This window comes from Ochlerotatus camptorhynchus, unplaced genomic scaffold (assembly GCF_037179485.1).
Source record: "Ochlerotatus camptorhynchus isolate MF236.1 unplaced genomic scaffold, CSIRO-AGI_Acam_v1.1 ptg000265l, whole genome shotgun sequence".
NCBI classification, from domain to species: domain Eukaryota; kingdom Metazoa; phylum Arthropoda; class Insecta; order Diptera; family Culicidae; genus Ochlerotatus; species Ochlerotatus camptorhynchus.
The window spans coordinates 1,081,719-1,103,103 of NW_027040755.1; the positions used below are offsets into that span (position 1 = coordinate 1,081,719).

At 38.5% G+C, this 21,385-nt stretch overlaps 1 protein-coding gene and 1 pseudogene across 9 annotated transcripts in view; both read right to left on the reverse strand.

Moving 5' to 3' along the window:
- The window catches only part of LOC135705295 (protein kinase C, brain isozyme-like), a 147,479-nt gene that overhangs the window by 70,516 nt on the left and 55,578 nt on the right, over positions 1–21,385 (reverse strand). For all 9 annotated transcript variants that reach the window (XM_065226954.1, XM_065226951.1, XM_065226950.1 and 6 more), the window contains exon 3: positions 3,011–3,042. In XM_065226954.1, coding sequence (XP_065083026.1) covers positions 3,011–3,042 — 32 coding nt within the window. The remainder of the gene's footprint in view (positions 1–3,010; positions 3,043–21,385) is intronic.
- Positions 11,649–12,896, reverse strand: LOC135705258 (uncharacterized; annotated as a pseudogene).

Below are 21,385 nucleotides of genomic sequence, written 5' to 3' on the forward strand. Positions count from 1 at the left end.
AGCTTTCTATGCCAACCAATGCATGAATTTGAATACTGTATGGCAAGCCAAGTTGCAACCACTCATCTCACATAGAAAGAAAATGTGTATCGGAATTATGAAACTATTTGATAATATGATTAAATGTTTTAATTGTGTGTTACAAGAAGAAATTGCAAAGTAAGTACTTGACATATAAAACCTGTAAACTTCAATTCATGATAGTCGTAATCAGCGATTTTATCATTATTCACTCAGCGATTATAAAATCACAGATTGACATTTGACTCATAAATTTAATGTGTGCTTCTGGGTGGATTATGTTTATGTGTGGTCACATGGAAATTCGTCAATAAAAATGTGTGGAATTTTATTAGTGTGGGAGTTTTCAATATTCCAATGTAAGCAGCTCTTGATGTTTTTGGATTTTCCGTAGCTTCAGGAGTATTTTTAAATTACAAAGTTCCAAAATCTTACAAAATACCGACATGCAGCTTTATCTGTTCGAACTTCTTGGAGTTCTGCAAGTATTTGCGCCATTTTAGGAGTTACTGAATATCCTAACAGTCCTGGAGTTTCAGGGAGCTCTTGGAATGTACAGGTACTCTTGATACTTCTGGAACTACAAGCAATTTTCAAACTCTTCAAATGCTACCTGAATTCTAAGAATATCTTGAGGTACTTTCAAAGTTATTCATTGAGAGCTTTCTATGCTAACCAATGCATGAATTTGAATACTGTATGGCAAGCCAAGTTGCAAACACTCATCTTACATAGAAAAAAAATGTGTATCGGAATTATGTGTATCGGAATTTGATAATATGATTAAACGTTTAAATTGTGTGTTACAAGAAGAAATTGAAAAGTAAGTACTTGCCACATAAAACCTGTCAACTGCAATTCATGATAGTCGCAATCAGCGATTTTATCATTATTCACTCTCTCAGTCAGCGATTATAAAATCACAGATTGTGACTCTCCGAAACCGAAATTGACAGGTTGCTAGGCCCATTCTGCACAGTGTGCGAGGTGAGGTGACAGTGAAGTGATGGTGAAGTGACAATTGTCACCTCGGGTGAGGTGAGTCTCCGTGCAAATCAAGTGGAGGGTCCCCTCCTCCCGATGTGAAAATTGTCACTTCACTAGTGACAGCGAGTCACCTCACCTCAAAAGCCGCGCAAAACGTATAATTTGCAACCTCTTCTTGTATCTAACAAGTAAATCATGTGATCCTAGTATTATATGATTTCATTATTCAACCTTGGTGGCTAGCACTATGAAAATCTATGCCCAGATAAGTGGAGAACTAATGTCTCCAGAATTTCTATCACATCGAGAGTTATGGGAATTACAATTTAAGTTGAAATTTCATGAGCTCTCCAAACTTCCGCAGCTCCGAAAAACCGGTACTGTTGGTACTGCGGTAACTTCAACTGTGGAGACTCCCAGAAATCCTGAACCTCTAGTAACCATTGAAACTTCCGGGGATCTTCTAGAATTAGCGATAATTGAATAGTGACAAAACTTGAACTACTAAAAGAATCAGTGTTGGCAAAATCAGAAATCAATTGATATTTTTCCGCTCTCATGAGCTCGCAATATCACGCGTGATATTGGAACAAAATATCATGCTTGATATTGATTTTACAAGCTCCTTTGATATTGCGAGACTATTCACAACGTGCAAACATCAAGCTGAGAGCTGACTCGACACAAACATGATTCTATTGCACATCGTTTTCTTAGAAAGAGAAAGCATAGTTTGCTATCTCTTTTTAATCTTCACCGATGGCAGACGCGAAGGGACTGCTGCAAGCCGTTATGGAAGTTTCGGTTGCATTCGGGTGTAAAGCAAAAATCATTAAACTTAATCTCACCACAGTTTGATGAAATTTGCAGTTGAAGAGATTTGTTAGCTTGATATTCTGAGCTGCAATATCACAGCTTGCAAAATCAACAGCAGTAGTTTGCTTGTTGATTTTTGTCTACGAAAATCAAGCGTGGTCTTGGGCGTTGGTGAAATTTGATTTTTTGATAATTTCCCAACACTGAAAAGAATATTCAAAGCCTCGAGAACTCTCAAAATTCTATTCTTGTTGAACTCCAGTAACCCTCGAGAACTTCAAGATATTCTGACTTATGAAAAATATTCTGGCACCCTTTGAGTACAAGACTGCAAAGACTTTAAAAACTGTAACACCTACTGAAATACTAGCAACTCTTATGATTCTCGAGAATTCCAAAAATTCCGGCATTCTGAGATCTTCAAACGAGCCACTCTCTGAAATTAGGAACTTCTCGTTCTTCTGCGAAGGATTAGGAAGCTTCAATAGTCGCAGACGAAACTGCATGGCTCTATGACTATCTAAAAATCCCAGAACGATCCAGGATGTTCATGGCTTTTCTAAATAATCTCTACTTCACAGTCGCCAATTTTACTAAATTGGCAGACCGTAAAATATTTCGTTGGAAAATTTAAAAACTTATCTCAATCAAATCAAACGAACTCGTGATATCAATCATTCGAAAGCTGTCATAAATGCTTGTTTACTAACCAAACGCTTCGCATACCCTCACTCTTTTATCGTCGTATCTACAAGATTCCACCACCCGTCGTCCTTCGTCGTAATGAGCAATCTATAATCGGTGAAAACCGGGCACACAGAAGAACGGGCATTCCTTTTGATCATCCTCTGTATTTTTCCCACGGCATTCTAAGCCCTACTACAAGCATTCCACGCTCGCCTCTACTGCTATGATGACGAAGCGTGCACACACGTCCGAGCTTTCTATTAAAAGCCAACACAAGGGGAGCTTATAGAATACCACCAACCACAGCAAGCCATGAGCGACAAGTGTCAGAGAGTTTGAAAAGAGAAGGTAAGGGGTCTCGGAACTGTTCCGTCGATTGGTAGTCTATTAATAATTCCGATATTTTCTCGCTGATTATCCTTACCTAGCGTCGCCCATTTTATTCCACCGCCTACTGCAAACACCGCCAACCTGTGGAGCGGTTAGTACGAGCACTTACCTTGACATTGAAAGCCTTGCTTGCCGAATCCCCTAGTTTGGAAAAGAAGAAAGAGAAGAGAGAAATATTTATATTAAACATTTTTCCTTCCTTCGTCAATGTTTGCCTTATATTTAGAAGACAGACACGGTTGACTGTGTGCACTCCGCTCGCGGAATGAATTATTTATCCTCGCTGAAAGTGACACCGGAGGAAATCTTTGCCTACTGTACCGAGCTTTTCAAGGAAGATAGAAAAAAAATGGCAAAACGAATCGCCCCGTCGCCTGCTCAGGTTGTATATTGCGAATTTTTCTGTGACAGCGGAGACGATTCTTTGTCCGTGCGCCGTGAATTAATAATAGATTATCTCGCTGTCGCTTCCATCGATTTCTCCGTGTCATCATGGCTGGTCCATGGACCATTGTTGAGTGTCCGTTGTTTGAATTTGAAGGGATTCAATGAGGAAGCTAATAAATCACCGTGCGTCTCCATGATAGCATGAAAAAGAAACGATCCAACCGGTCAGTGGTCAGTCCTGCCGCCCAATAATCTAATCCATTTCCGCATTTCCCATTCTGGGAATTGCGATTTACTGTCGTTAAAGGGAGCCATTTTTTACGTCGTCTTCTGCACGATCAATGCCCCTGGGAAAACACACAGTAAAACCGTAGCATAACACATCAAATACGAACGAACCCACCCTCCACGACATGGTGAACCAGAATAACTAAGACTGCCAAGGAAATTGATATTTATTGGGCCAATTTATCTAATCCCCGGCCTACTTTGACAGAGTGCTGCCACCGCATGTGTCGTCACCGTTGAATTTCGGCCCAGTAAATTGTTGTTTGTGTGCCGGGAATTAATAACTGTACACGGGCAATTTATCTTACCATGCTTGGTAAATGAGCAGCTTTTTACCGGAAAAAGTTTCAAAATGATTCCGAATATTCTCTTCCAAAATTAACGAAGGATTCGGTATTACACAAGTCCCTACCTTTAGTCGTTAACATATTTATCATTCGAGTAACGTTCACGCTCGAATGGAACCAAAGGATGAAAGATAAGACTAATAGCAAAAGGAATTTCAGTAATGTGCGGTCTGCTAAAAGAGCAAATATGAGCCTGTCTGTGGGTTTCGATTTTTTTTTACTTGGCTCCTGATGACTGAACGCCCTTCCCTTGGTGCCAAGAGTAAGGATATTTCGAGCGGGATGCTCGAACGAGTAGCATTATATGGTGATTATGCTTAGTGTCACATTTTCCTCTTCACCCCATGGCATGTTTGCTAGTATTATTGCCGCATTTTTCCTCCATTTCTAGCCTCACTCACATGTTTTCTCATCGTATGTGTCAACTTCAGTGAAATTAGTTTTGTCGAAATCACTTGTCATGTTTGAAATACAATTTTCATAACACTTTTGTATTCACGAATCATAGTTGGCTTTGGCACTTTCCGCAAAAGTTCTGTCACTGGAATGCGCCGTTTTGCGGATCGCAGCAACCATGATTCTGGATGTCTGTGAAAAGCAACCACGCAGAGCCTGCTGTGTTTCGTATCAGGATTTATGAAAAGCATTTTTCTTCATGTCTGAAAGCGCAAACAAAATCCACTAAGCCTGGATTCACGTGGCCCGGACACGGTTGGGTAACATGGCTGCCTTTTCACATATGTGGTTTCTGTTCCGTTTCGTTTCATTTTGGTGCCAACCAAACCAACGCGGAGGATTTAGGCTTTGCTTTTCCCCGCTTTTCATATTTTTAACATTTATTCTCCCTGAACGACTTGTCATCGGAGTTTTTCCTCGACGGAGACAGGGGAGCTGTTTGGGTGTGAGTTGTGTCGTGTCAATTTTCTTCTCCATTGAACAGCTTTGAAACTCTTGATACCGCATGTACCAAATTGGTCGGTTTTCATGCTTGAGCAGCTGTAAATCTCAAGCGGTCGGGTGTGTATGTCTTTTCATTATCTGTTGGGATAAGTGGCCGAAGATCAGGATTAATCAATTTCTTCAAAGGATGAAAAGATGACCCAACAGTGAATTTCTTCTTGAGGTTATGACTGTGCTGGAGGCGACTGGGTTCGATTCCCGGTTCGGTCTAGGAATTTTCCGGGTTGGGTACATTTTCCACTGCGACCTATTGATCTATTTGTGCAAACTGCAAACACACTGCACCAGTATTACCGTGGACGCCCTTGGATCAAATGGCCAAAAGACCGGAATCTTCCATGTGGCATATCGAGTTTAAGGAATTAACAGTTTATGTTCAAACATTTTAACAGAAGTTCTTGTGATACGATTTTTTTTTTAATTTTTAAGTGGCCATTACAAAAATTTGCATTTTTCATGAGCATTTTTATAAACAAAAATTAAAAAAAAAAAAACAACAATGCTACCGACGCCAGGAAGGCGGTTCCCACACCTGGTTCCTTCCTATCGACCGATCAACTGGTCCATGAGTGCATGGGACCATCGGGGAAGGAAGGCGTGATCAGAGAGTTCATGCCTCAGAAAATCCCAATGGCGCCGCAGTCACGCTTACCACTACACAACCGGTGCTATTAAAAAAATCTCTATCAATTTTATTGTAAAATTATTCAAATTTTCATCAACATTGAACAAAACCTAAGCCGTTTAAGCAGTTGGTGTACACTTCAATTAATCCTTTAATTATCAGAACCGATTGATCAGAATAAAAAATAATAGTTTGACCCAAGATAACTTTTCATTATTATCCCTGTTTTGCTACAATTACGAAACGGAATTAAATCTGCAATCAAGCGATGCACTATGGGTCCAAAGTCGTTTTTCATGGCCGGAATTCAGCTTGCTGTTGAGATATTGAATTTTGGGTAATTTTGGACTCATTTTTGCCCAAAGTGCGATGGATGGAATACGGCAGAACATCGCAGCAGAGCCAGTCCCAGGGGCTCATGACGGCGGATCCTTAACAAAAAAAATAAACAAGTCGATATGGTCAAGTCGATATCGATCAGGTTAACGCAAAAGCAGGATGGAAGTCCTTCACGTTGGCCCTTTGTATCACTGGAGGTACTCAGCTCAGCACTTAATTATTTTAAGCAAGTTTGCTACAAATACTTTGGATAAATCCTAATGAATGTGGGCGTCTTAGTGGAATACCTGTTTAATGGGAGAGAGAAGGATTAGTATTTTCCATTTAATTCCACTACTCTATTTGCTTATCCTTGACAGATACGCGTATTTCGTCTACAATGTGCAGACTTCTTTAGTGTCTTGTACTAATACTCGACTATTAGTACAAGACACTGAAGAAGTCTGCACATTGTAGACGAAATACGCGTATCTGTCAAGGATAAGCAAATAAAGTAGTGGAATTAAATGGAAAATACTAATCCTTCTTTCTCTCATTACACTTTGGATACATCAAAAGTCAAACCGCAACTACTACGTTTCTGGTATCCACATCTCACTTGCCGAAAAACCAACGGATTTTATGACATGTGTCTTAACCTGCCAGTGTCTTGAGAGTTAAATAACAAATTATTTATCATAATTGAATCCATTACACCTGGCCAATGATACGAAGTTTAACATCCCATACGGAGTCACCTAGTTCCATTCCGTTAAACCACTTACTACATCCCCGCCTGCACGGTCTCGTCCTTTCAGCACGCACTCAGGTAGTATGAATATTTAATTTTCCATTCTGTTTTCCTTTCGGCTTTCCCCTTGGTACCCGTCTATTGTTTTTACGAAACGGAAGACAACTCATTTTGCCATGTGTTATGTAACCTGTTGAGGCAAAGGTGCTTCTAGGAGTCACCCATAAGCAGATTTTTATGAAAACTGTCACAATAGCAACAAAAACAACAAGTCACTTTACCAGTATAGCAGGTCATGGTTTGTGTGCTGCTATGTCGGGTAAAAGCTACTTAAGAATGGGGACAATTTATGCTATATTTAATCCGTTCTGTTCCGTAGCCCACGTGTCTATGGGTCGGTCTCCCGAGCATTGCCAGAAGTCTTCTCCGGGGGTTGGCTATTGCTATTACTATTCAATCCCCACTTGCGTCGACGTCAGCCGGTCGTTGGTTACGGAACATAGTATACTACCACATATGGCCTACCTCGATTGGAACATGCTAGGCCAGGGGATGTTTTCTTTTTTATAGATTTCATATTAACACTGGTGTCTACGCCTGCTAGGATGGTGTGTCCCGTGCATGTGCTATGTAGGAACTTGTTGTACTTCTTTTTTATGCTGCTGACTCGCATTGTACCCCGATAGCCAAAAGGAATGTGCCATGTCGTACCCGAAGCAGCCCTAGTGCTGTAGTGCAGCTAGTTAGAAGCCTGAAAAGTGTTTTTATTTCGATCTACCTTTCTCTTAACGAAGCCCCTCGAAAGAACAGCCGAGGGGCAGCACCGTCTACAATTGCTCATATTACGTATGTATGGCCTTCGTTTCAAATATATTATATTGTCGAGCCAACCAATCAAGAAGGCGTCTGTCAATTTTCATATTAAAGGAGATTGTATCGAGCGGAACTGGAATTCACCACATGTAGGTACATACATATGGAAAACAGTGAAAGGCAAGATGTGGAAAACCATCATGGCACGTCAGTCAGAAAAAAAGTGAAGTTGATACGCGGTTTTTGCACATTTTTCTTTTACAATCAGAAAACTTCATCTTTCTCATTGCTTTGAGCTTATTACAATGCTTTTCGATTACTTAGATTACATTACATATCATATCACAATTGTACGTACAAAAAAATTGGAGGAGGCAAAATTGAATTCGATTTGCAGCCACCGTCAATTCAGTTATTTCTTATCAACACTGATTGTGCTCGAAAATTCTGTTTACCTTTTTTTTATCAATGCCAATCATTCGCGGTAGCGATAGCACTTGAATTGAGTATATTACAGCGCAAATGAACAAGATCGATAAGATTCTCTAGTGCTCGGAAGTTCATCATAATTTAACACCACCTTGGGAGCCTCCATCGCAAACCTGCTATGATGGCACAGGCGGATACTGAAAATCATTACAGAAATCAATCAAGCGGCAAAGTACTTTGGTCTTCGCCAAACCACTTCCTCACGACTTTGCTCCCTTATTCTCCATCTATGTAGGTAGGGAGCGCGTCGGCATTTTGATAGCGAATTCCCCTTTTCCCAGCCAACTTGGATAAGTGCCAGACAACCATGCTCATCACGTCGGTTGCTTTGGTGACGAAAGTTATTAAAATTCCAGCTAACAACAATGTGGCTCCTACGATCGAGAGGGTGAAAATAAAGCTTATGATAACAGTATTTACACAGTGAATGGTCGGAGGGGTAGAATTACTTTATACGAGTTCTTATTTGAGCAATTCAGCAAATGCTATAAATAACGTTGAAAATATGGAACCTCGTTCGGTTGTTACAAAGCGATTAAAGAGTGGCTAATGAAAATTCCTCGTTAATCCTTAAGAGTTCTATAAAATGTTCCCACCCCCACGAAACAACCAACTTTACTAAAACGCAAAACAATCCAAGAGCTCTTAGAAGAGATTAGCTCGTTTAATGTTGTGTCGTTCCTCTCGTTCAGAATATCGGCAGTGGAGCGATGGAAAAGGTAACCGTTATCTTTCGCATCTTTTTTCTGGAAACCATCCAGCTAAATTTCATGTCGAAAATTACAGACATTAAGAATAGCCGCTCTTTCGTTGAAAGTCGTTCAGTTTGCTTTCTCCTGAGGACCTCCTTCGCCCGCCGTTCCATAAATCATCATTATGACACTGTCACCGGAATGTGAGCGCGGGGGGAGTTAACCTTTGCCTTCGGAAGTGACAGGGCTCATAACGAGGAGGCATCGGGATTGATGTAACGAATCCTTGCTGCTCGTTCGAACATTCCATCATTTACAACAGTTATGATGTGTCTTGGCGATGGGAAAAATGGGAGAATGAGCAGCCATTGCACCATCTGGCGTGCATCCGGTGCCGGAAGTCGAAGAGAAGCACTGCCTGCTGTACTTTTTTTATTCTCTGCAAGGTGAGTTCATTCATGATGTAGAACGATTGCGTCAACTGTTTTCAGACTAATTTCAGTGTAAACAAGTTACTGTAACTTGATGTGACAGCAATAAGCTACTTTGATAAGTACCCTATGTTAGTAACTATTGCAAAGCATTGCAGCACATGCAGCGATGCACGTTTTTTTTTTACATTCCACATTTTAAAAAACATAAGGGAAAATTGTTTTTTGCATTGTAGGGGTAATATACGGCTTCCGATTTTTATGTCAGTCGTATATCAGCCTTATATTGCAAATCGAACAATTAGCAGGCATATGGATTACTTGGGAATTTCAATGTTGGAACGGTTAAGGCCGTGGCAAATTGTATTTTCACTTTTTAGGGCTAAAAAATAATAAACATAATTAGTTTAAAAAAAATAGTCTTTTGATAATATTGACAACTAAAAAACCATACGCATTTTTCCGTAGTTTATTGTAGACTAATGTTAAAACACTCGTATTAACGTATTTTCTTATTCCCTAGGGGATAATCAAAATTAAGAAAACATACAAAATTATGACCAAATTCAAAGTATCACATGGCGTAGCCAGGTTTTAAAATTGGAGTAGGGAAATGTTTTTATGATAGACCTAATCGTCATTTGGTCGAACGTTATGTATGTGTGGAAGTATGTAAAGAATACCACTCATTGTTGCAAGACACAGCCATTATTTAGTGGATCATCCTCCCAATATGACTTGATCAAGTTCGACACCTGCCTGTATTCAAAATAACACTGTATGCAGGATCAAAAACGGAGGGGGGGGGGACCCGTAAGCAGATACACTTACCCGCAATCCGCGGGATCAGGAGAATCTCTTTTCAATTAAAAAATCCTACAACCCGATGCAGAACACGCCATCATACTAGGGAACGTCCCAATGAGCCCGATGATGAGGGAGAAGAGGAGAAGAGCCCGCCATCAATTCACGAAATGTTAATAACAGGGAGTTGGCAATTCCACTCTCCCCATCCAAATCGTTTCAATCCGGTGCCCTGGTGGTCCCATCCCTCCTCTTTGCATTTAATGTATGTGATGTATGTGATGTATGTGCATTTAATGATGTAATGCTGAAATTGCTTTAGAAAACGATTTGAAGACACCGAAATTTGACAAAACACTAGAAATAGCGTAACAGCGTATAATTTAAAAAATGGACTACAATCTATAATAGTTTTTATAATGCCAAAACTACACTTGAATCTTTAGAAAACCCTCTTAACTCTTATCTTGGAAACAACAACTCTTATAAGAATCTCATAAATGTCATAATAGTCCAACTTTTTATAGGTTTTTAACCAATGGCATTCAAAAATCCTGAATTTATTTTAAAACCCTACCATATTTAAGAAAGCAAAATACATTGAAGTTCTTTAAAAAGTCCTTTTAACTATCAATTTTTATAAATTATCATAATTACTGCGACCAATACATTGATCTTTTGTGATATGTCCATGTCATTTGTTTAGTGCATGTCGTAGTACCTCACTACTATGGAAAAGTAATGAGGTATTCGTTTCTGATACAGTTAAATCATACATACTTGCTCTTCTCACAATTATTCAATTATGATGTTTCGTAATATTCAAAGTGTTCTAGGACCTTTCCAAAGACGCGGCCTTATCATCAATCAAACTGGGTCTTACATGAAGCCTCATTCAATTGTGAGGTTCCACATCATTTGAACAATTCTGGGATCTCTTCAAATATGCACCATCTCAGCAATCAAAATAGGTCTTCTTAGTGGGAAAAACAAGCGAAAATACTAATATTTGACGATGCATACCCAAGTAACCAAAAGTTCCGCATTCAACGATTAAAATCACTTACAAGTTCCATAAAGCTCAAATAAAGTTCCGATAGAACTTTCAAGCTCCATAAAGTTCAAATAAAGTTCCGACAGAACTTTCAAGCCACATAAAAGAATCCGCACAAGTCTTTATTAGAAACCAAATTTAATGTACGTAATATTAAATGATCAGTGGCCTGAATATATCATAATTCTTATATTTATGCAGTGCATCAACATTCTATCCAAACATAAAAAAAAATAATTAAAAAGTAATTTTCTGGATTCGAACCCATGTATTCGGGCATGCGATCTACGAACGCTAACCACTGCGCCACAAATGCGTTGGAATATCAAGCGGATAAACACCAATTTAAAATTCATCAAGGTGTTGTGTTTCGTATTCAAGTCAGCTAGCTGGCACTGAAAACTCCAACAGTAGGCGGGACAACAGCTCACTTTATTATATCTTAGATGACGCAGCGGTTCGTGTTGGGGCTCTCACGTAGAAGGACTGGGTTTAATTCTTCAAACAGCTCTAATTCTACTGCTAATGCTGATAAATCAATACATATTAATACCTGCCTTTAGAAATAACTTTCATAAAAGTGCGAATATAGAATTCGGTGCAGAGGCCAAAAACCTTTTTTAATTTATTTTTTAAAAGTTCCGTTCAAGTTCCACCAGAAGCTGCTTGAATGCTCTTCAATTATGATACCGGAACTTTCAAGTTCTTATAACGACTTAAAAATGAGGCTGCTTAGAATTCTATAGACCCCCACCAAACAAGCTGCTTAAGCCACAAATAGCCTTTTATCAGAACTTTTGGTTACTTGGGTAGGAACCCTGGTCCGAACCTTTTCTTGTATCCAATTTCAAAACCGAGGTTAAAAAACAGGCAAGCTTTGGGTCAGACCTAGTCAAAGCTTCGGTCATCATGTCGGTCAAATTTTCTTCCGGAGACGTTTTCCGAGCTAGATGTGGCCGAATGAATTTATAAACCTTATGGCAACGTTCACCGGACTGCTCGTCAACAAAGTTCATGGTATAAGGCTGGATGTTTTAATTGAAGAAAAAGAAAACAAAACATTTATGATTGTGATTCGATATACTATTAAATCTAAGCTTACCAATTTTTCAATGAAATTTGCTAGATGCAATGCGGCAATTTCATTAGGTATGGGAATTCATTGAAAATCTGCTTTTCAAGAGTGTTACACTACTCCATAACTTTGGTAGGATCCAATACTCTAGAAGAAAGCGCCAGGCAACTGATGAGCCGCAGATTTTCCACCAGGTCCTTGTGTACGCCGATGATTTTTGCAAATTTTCCGGGTTCTGCCAATAAACGGCGGGCCATATTGCCGTTATTGCAGCTTCCGGACCCACCAATCTTAGGACGGTTGATGTTCATGCCCTACTCACGTTCTAGTTCATCAGCTATTTCACGGGCTTTCTTTTTAACTAGGCCGGGTGGTCAGGAACGGATTTTTTCGCTGCATTTTTGATCAACCATTCAACGGCGTTGAGACGTGAATGAAAAAACGATGGACCAATATGGGGATCAGCATTCGGAACACAAAGCGGACATACATGTGTATCCTGATTCCCTACGATTGCATTGGCCGCTTTCCCATCTATCATTGTATACATTGCCGAAATATAAACCCACACACGTACATCACCGGAAATTACTTCCACCGGATCCAGATTCAAGGAATCAACCTCTGCAAAAAACTGCTCAAACATGGACTTGGTAAGCGAGTTGGTCTCTTTAGTCCAATTCATAGAGCGTATTCTGCAGAACGAATCTGACTGGGGATTCGGGTTCCGCCAAATATCCTCTCCTCTTTCGGATACTAACAACAGGCTCATAAAATGCTCGGAGAGAAGAGAATCATCATCTTTTAAAAAGCCAGTCTGGTTGTAGTGCGTAAAACCTGTAGCAGAGTCCGGACCAGCCGTGACATGCAATTTACAAGTCAACACTTTCTGGTTTAACTTTACAATCCTATCTGCTACATCATCCAGTTGTAGAATCCGTGTCAAATCGCATATAACCATATCACGGATTGAAACGCTTGATGATAAGTATCCTTTTTCTCGGTTTGGTGTTGAGAACGGTGGAATTATGCTGTTTCTAAATTCAGCTACTTTTTTCCAGGGCTGCAAAATTGCAATACCTAAATGGGACGATATGAAGGGACTAATAACAATGCACATCTCTAAAATTGATCAAAGATTTAGAAACTTGACCTATTTTAAACAAAAAAATGTTCTACTAAGTATTTATTTTATATATACGTTAATTAAACTGTCATACCTAGATGCTTCTTAGTGAATCGAGTCAGCTCTCCATATTTGGTTTTACTTAACCCAAGTTTTGATTTTATCGCCAAAGATGACTCCTCCGAACACAGAGATGTTCCACGAACAGAGTCAACGGATTCGATGGTCTCTTTTGCTCAAACCTCACCGCCGCTCAACAAGTGCTGTAAGATTTGAGCAGTTGCTGGATTAGCAGCCTTTATGGCAGCAATTTTGGCTGAATACAGCAAGTTATCAAGACCTTGTTCTTTGAAAAGTCCGATACTGCGTCTGTATTTCGAAAATCTTGTCAACTGGCTAAACTCCTTGCGCTTTCGACCTCGAGGCTTTAGGGTTGACGGTGTTCGCTGACTGTTGGAACTGGTATCCAAATTCGGAGTGGCAAAAGGAGATGATTGTGACGAGGGATCTTTGTGTTTCCTTGAATGGACCCGCGTTTTTTTTCGAAGGCCTGGATCCTGAGGGTTGGTCTTCGACCTGATAAAATAATTGATGATAAATTATATTCAAGCATTTTTTCGTAAAATTTAGAGTCTGTAGTTTTTGTTTAGGATTTTTCTAAAATATTCATACAAATATCAAAGACAAATCTTCTTCTTATCGCGGTTGATGCTATTGATTATTTAGTAACATGAACAAAAACAGATTTCATCAGTAGTATGTCTTGCTTTACGTTAACGCATTTCCACGCTTTTACTAATTTTCATTCAAGTTCAATTTAAATTGGTTTGGAATCCGTTGTTTTTTTGTTTTAATTTAGCACTTCGCTCAACAGGTACAATTTTTCCGAACTGTTAATTTTTTTAATGTTCGACGGTATCGTATTAAAAACGTTTCTTCGCTAATTTATGCTGCTTTCTAAAATTAAGCACGCCCAGGGATCTTACCTCGAATATGCTTTCAAGCCATTCTGCATTCTTCTTAAAGACCCGATCCTTACTGTGGGTTTTTGACCATCGCCGATTAAATTGACCAATCCAGTTTTTAACACCTTGCGCAACATCCGCAGGTGCTTTCGACAGTGCCCTAGACACAAAGTCAAGTAAACGGTTTTTATCTCGACCAGACGCAAAATATTCCTCAACGATATTTTTATTTTACAGCATTTTGCTTAATGAAATTCAGTGGAACACACTTAACACCACGTAAGAACTGCACTACACTGAGCTACTGTCACGCAAGAAACAAGAGTAAACAAATAATTCTTTTCGATTGGGTTTCCATGACGACATTTCACATTTTCGGGTCAAAGTGGTCTTCGTGGTCGAGTGGTTAGCGGCGTCACCCGTCTAACGGCTATTATGCGTGTGCCATGGAGTAAGGGTTCGATACCCGCTCCAGCCGGTGGAATTTTTTGTAAAGATATAATATATACAATAATGACCTGATTTTATCAGCCCCCTTTTTATAAATATTTTCCAATATTCTACGAAACCCATGCGCTATTTCAAGGGTTTTATTGCACCAAAGTTTATCCTAAACATCGATCAAGAAGATTAATGGAAAAGATTTCGAATTATGGATATAGGCAATTACTGAACATTAAGAGAATAATGCGTGAAGGGACTGATAAAATCAGGTCATTACTGTAGTTTATATTTTAATGGATATTAAGAGACCAAACTTGCTTATATGTATAGGAAAAATCCCAATTTATTCACCTATGGTCTGACCCTATTTACACTCAATATGACTACCAATGATCGTATTTAAAAATTCTCACGTCATTTGATGTGGCACATGATTAACCATAACTGAAGAAATCATCCGTCTAAATAGTTAGGATCTTGAGATACAGCAGCACAAATATATTCACTTTCAATAATCACTAGCGCCACCTGGGTGGATGAATTCCGAATTTTTCTGTCCATCATCCAACAATCCTTGACCTCCTGATCAACTTTGCCCAAGAAATCATCCGGCTAAATAGTCAGGATCTTGAGATACAGCAGCGCAAACATATTCACTTCGAATGCTCGCTAGTGCCACCTAGCGGTGGAATTCCGAATTGTTATGTCCATCATCCAACAGTCCTTGACCTCCTGATCAACTTTGCCGAAGAAATCATCCGTCTAAATAGTCAGGATCTTGAGATACAGCAGCGCAAACATATTCACTTCGAATGCTCGCTAGCGCCACCTAGCGGAGGAATTCCGAATTGTTATGTCCATCATCCAACAGTCCTTGACCTCCTGATCAACTTTGCCGAAGAAATCATCCGTCTATATCATCGGTATCTTGATATACAGCAGCGCAAACATATTCACTTCGAATGCTCAATAGCGCCACCTAGCGGAGGAATTCCGAATTGTTATGTCCATCATCCAACAGTCCTTGACTTTCTGATCAACTTTGCCGAAGAAATCATCCGTCTATATCATCGGTATCTTGATATACAGCATTCAAATCATGCAAAATAGGAGATTTTAGGGAAAAACTGTGAAAAACCCCAATTTACCCTATCGTGCCCAAGATGAAACCTACTCCAATCGATTTCTGAGACTTTTTCTATAAGAATGACTATTTTTTAGTCTCTTGTTCCAGCGAGCACCGAAGTTATTGAATTTTAACACATTGTTTCGATTTTGTCCCCAGTGTGCATTGTGATGATAGTTTTTTTGAAGGTCTTGTGCTTAATTCTTGATTCGTCTTTCACTACGTATTTCTACAAATTGACTCTATAAATAGATTAAAAAAAACAACGCTTCTCGCCCAAAAGCTCTAGACCGAGTGCAGAACCTTTGTGGTGGTTCTATGATACCATAGAAATAAATCAAATTCAATGAAGAATGATTAAAAACAGATGATTTTTACTGCGACTAAATCCAGCATTCTTACTAAAAAATCAAATGCTATGTTTATTCATTAATTAATAGTTCAGAGCAAAACAAAAATATACGGGAATGATTAATTTTCTAATATGCTTTTACATGCGGGTTCAAATACACTTTTGGTTAGTATCAACACTGATCTGGCAACATTAGTGTGCATCTTAATTAAACTACTTCAAGGTTTTTCCAAAGCCCAGGGATGTTTATTTTTACTAATTAAAAGATAAAGACAGAGCAATAGAAGTTGAGAATTGTGCTGCGCATTGCAAAAAAAAAATCTTTTCAGAATTACGTAGAATTTACCGTTAGAACTCACATGTATTTCTCCTCACAATTATCGTAAAGTACCCTTCAGAACTCTCTTGAAATTCTCCTGATCCACAATGTCGCTGAATTATTCCTCAAAATGATTTTAATTTCTCCTTCAAATTCGTTTCGAAAATTTAAGAAAATCCTTTAGCTTCTTGGAATTATTTTTCAAGGTCAATGACACTGACGGGAAAACATTTAAACTGTATTACATCCAAGTCTAGACAGCTTGATATTTTTAATCAGTCCAATATTAAGTTTTGTTATTAGGTCCGCCATTCGAAGTACTTTCCTTTGAAATCATGTATTTAAATTCAAGGATTTCAAAAATATATTTTGAAACAATTCGCAAGATGTACTATTCAATGCACAGACGGATCTCAGCCGTCCTGAATTCGGATGGTTGAACCACACCAAATGACACGTAACTTTGCTTTCGAACGACCGATCCGAACGAAATTCCTGAATTATCATTAGTACCCAACACTCAATTTGAGCTGATTGAAAGTTGAATAAGCAATTTTTAAGCTGCTGAAGAAAAAATATGCCTGAATAAGCGCAATAATTTATGAGTATATACAGTCCGCATCGTGCTCTCCTGCCGTGCGGATCTATTTGCTTTTTGCTGAAGGAAGTGTTACTACTACCTAAAGCTACAACAAATTTAAACAGCACTTTTCAGTGCTCAACCTGTAAAAATTTTTCTACCTTGTTCAACTCTTATTCCTCTTCGATCCTTGTTTGGACCCTACCCGAGGTAATCCTTCTTGGATATCGATTTGGAAAATTCCTCTTCGATCCTTCAGATTCTTATAGTAATCTGCTTGGAAGTCGATTTGGATAAAAATTTACTGCCGCCATGGCTCCTAAACGCAAAAGAAAGGGGCAAACTCTTGACCCCCCTTCTGATGAAATTAATTTGAGTAATCAATTTGATTTGCTCACGGATGATGAGAATGATCCATCATCCAAGAAAAATTCTAGTAAACTTTCCCGGCTTAATGCCAAGAAGGAAAAGATTCCCCCTATTGTGATAACCACTACCGATTTCCATGCTCTTCGCATGGAACTTTTGAATTTCGTGAAAGTTAAGTTTTCACTACAAATTGGACGTCGGGGTGAATGCCGTGTATTGGCTGAAACCTTGGACGGATTTAAATGTCTTCTCAAGTATCTTACTGAGAAGAAGCACAAATTTTTTACTTACGACACCAAAACTGAACGTGTGTTCAAGGTTGTCATGAAAGGACTGCCCAGTGGTGAATCCCTGGATCAGATCAAAGATGAACTGGCAAAATTACTTGGAGTTGTGCCACTCCAAGTAATCAAAATGAAAATGAAATCCCGTCCTGGCGATTCGCGCAACGGGATTTCTAATGATTTTTATTTAGTTCACTTCAAGTCTAGTGAACTAAACAACCTTAAGGCCTTAGAAAAAGCTAGCCTTATGCTCCATGTCCGAGTGAAGTGGGAACACTTCAGGAAGACTGGAGGAAATTTCCAAAACCTCACCCAGTGCCGTAAATGCCAGGGATGGGGTCACGGAACTAAAAATTGCTACATGCCAGCTAAATGCATGAATTGTGGTGATTCCTCTCACGCAAAGGACGACTGTCCTGTGAAGGAAGATCCTAAGAAATTTAAATGTTCAAATTGTGGTGAAAACCACAAATCCAATTTTTGGGAATGTAAGACTCGCAAAGCGATCCTACAATCTCGTTCTAACCGTCAGGTAGGAAACGCTCCACGTTTCCGACCAGGTACAAATTCCTCTGCTGTTAACAACGGTCAGCGAGGAACAAATTCTACATTCGTACCCGTAGGTACAAATATCTCCCCTGCTTCAAATGTTTCATCTGTACCTACTCCCCTCGCTGCTAACAATGTTCAGCGAGTTAATGGAGCTACCTATGCTGCTATTGCAGCGGGTAGAAATCAAAATACTAACCAACGTTCTAACGGAAATTTTGACAATTTTGACTTAGGAAGCATTACTGCCCCCAAAATGGAATTTTTACAGAATTCATTAATTGACATGATTTCTGATATGCTTAAATCTAACTCCATGTTTGATGCTATTCAAACTGGAGTAAAATTTGCAAATAATATTGTCATGACTTTAAAATTCAGTAATGGATTTTAAAGCATTAAATATTGTTAATTGGAATGCTCGATCTCTTAAAGATAATGAAGACGAGCTATTTAACTTTTTAAGAGTTCATAACGTGCATATTGCCGTTATAACTGAAACGTTCCTTAAACCTGCCCATAAGGTTAAGAAGGACGCAAATTACTTGATTTATAGAAATGATCGTCTTGATGGACCCGGTGGTGGCGTTGCCATCATTATTCATAGACGAATCAAACATAAAATTCTTTCTTCATTTGAAACCAAAGTTTTTGAAACTTTGGGAGTTTCTGTTGAAACAAAATTTGGACAACTTACGTTTATAGCTGCCTATTTGCCATTCCAATGCGTAGGCCAGCAAAAGAATTTTCTCAAGGGTGACCTCCAGAAACTTACCCGTCATAGGTCTAAATTCTTTATTATTGGTGATTTTAATGCAAAACACCGCTCATGGAATAATGCGCAAAGCAATTCCAATGGTAATATTCTGTTTGATGATTGTTCTGCAGGTTATTACACTATTCAATATCCAAACAGCCCAACATGCTTTTCTTCTACAAGAAATCCCTCCACTATTGATTTGGTCTTAACTGATTCATGTCAACTTTGTAGCCAATTGGTTACCCATGCTGACTTCGGTTCTGATCACCTTCCAGTAACTTTTGAAATATCCCAAGAAATAATTTGTAATCCCAACAGCTCTACTTTCAATTACCATAGAGCTGATTGGGAGCAGTATCGAACATTTATGGAATATAACTTCGATCCAAACATTCCTTTGCAAACCAAAGATGAAATTAATTATGCTCTTGAATCTCTGACTACTTCTATAGTTGAAGCAAGAGCTGCCTCAGTACCAAAATGCGAGGTTAAATTCGATTCAATTATAATAGACGATGATCTTCAGCTCTTGATCCGTCTTAAAAATGTCCGTAGGAGACAATATCAAAGAACACGCGATCCTGCCATGAAAGTTATCTGGCGGGATTTGCAAAAACAAATTAAAAAGCGATTCTCTGCCCTGAGGAACAAAACTTTTGAAAATAATATTTCTAAATTAGACCCGAGTTCCAAACCCTTTTGGAAACTCACAAAAATTTTGAAAAAACCTCAAAAGCCTATTCCAGCGCTTAAAGAAGGTGGTAAAATTTTGATCACAAATTTGGAAAAAGCTCAGAAACTTGCTAAGCAATTCGAGAGTTCCCATAATTTCAGTTTGGGTCTTACTAGTCCTATTGAGAATCAGGTTGCTCGGGATTTTCTGAATATTTTCTCTCGGGAAAATATTTTTGATGATTCCTGGGGGACTGATTTGGACGAAGTAAGGTCTATAACTAAAAATTTTCAAAATATGAAAGCTCCAGGTGATGATGGAATTTTCTATATCCTCATCAAAAAACTCCCAGAGAGTACCTTGTCTTTCTTGGTAAAATTATTTAACAGATGTTTCCATTTGGCATACTTTCCTGATAAATGGAAAAATGCAAAAGTTGTTCCAATTTTGAAGCCGGATAAAAATCCAGCTGAAGCTTCTAGCTACCGCCCAATAAGTTTGCTTTCTTCAATAAGTAAACTTTTTGAAAAAATAATTTTGAATAGAATGATGCTTCACATCAACACGAACTCAATTTTTGCAGATGAGCAGTTTGGATTTCGCCATGGGCATTCAACTACTCATCAACTCTTAAGAGTTACCAATTTAATTCGTTCAAACAAATCTGAAGGCCACTCAACTGGAGTTGCTCTTCTAGACATAGAAAAAGCATTCGACAGTGTTTGGCATGAAGGTTTGATTGCTAAATTGAAAAAGTTTAATTTTCCACTTTATATTATGAAATTAGTTCAAAATTATTTAACTGACAGAACTCTGCAGGTAAATTATCAAAATTCCAAATCTAATCGACTACCTGTTAGAGCAGGAGTTCCTCAGGGTAGCATTCTTGGGCCTATATTGTATAACATTTTCACTTCGGACCTCCCTGATTTGCCTCAGGGTTGCCACAAATCTTTGTTCGCTGATGACACAGGCATTTCCGCTAAAGGAAGAAGTCTTCGTGTTATTTGCAGCAGACTTCAGAAAAGTTTAGATATTTTCTCTTCTTATTTACAAAAATGGAAGATTTCTCCCAACGCTTCCAAAACTCAACTTATAATATTTCCACATAAGCCCAGAGCTTCCTTTTTGAAACCTAGTAGTAGTCACATAGTTACTATGAACGGAGTTCCAATTTCCTGGTCAAACCAAGTGAAATATCTTGGATTAATACTTGACCATAAATTAACTTTTAAAGATCACATTGAGGGCATTCAAGCCAAATGTAACAAATATATAAAATGTTTGTATCCTCTTATTAACAGGAAATCCAAACTTTGCCTGACGAATAAACTTCTAATATTTAAACAAGTTTTTAGACCGGCCATGCTGTACGCTGTGCCAATATGGTCTAGTTGTTGCACTACCAGGAAAAAAGCACTTCAAAGGATTCAGAACAAAATTCTGAAAATGATCTTGAAGTTGCCTCCCTGGTACAGTACAACCGAAGTACATAGAATTTCGAATGTTGAGACTTTAGCACAAATGTCCAACAAAATAATTAATAATTTCAGGCAAAAATCGTTGCAATCCTCAATTGCAACGATTAATTCCCTTTATACTTAGATAAGATTTAGTTTTAGTTTTTAGTTTTAAGATATCAATTGTTATACTGACATGCAGGTTAAAAAAACCTGTTTAAAATACTTAATTGCCAAGACATGAACAATGTAAAAACACTTAGATATATATCATAACAATTAAGGCTGGTACGTTACTGCAGTAACTGGAGCACCTAGGTTAAAATGAAATGTAATTTATTTTGAATTTGGAACAAATAAAGAGTTAAAAAAAAAAAAAAAAAAATATGAGTATATACGATAATCTAAATATTATCAAAACAAATTACCACTAATTTGCCATT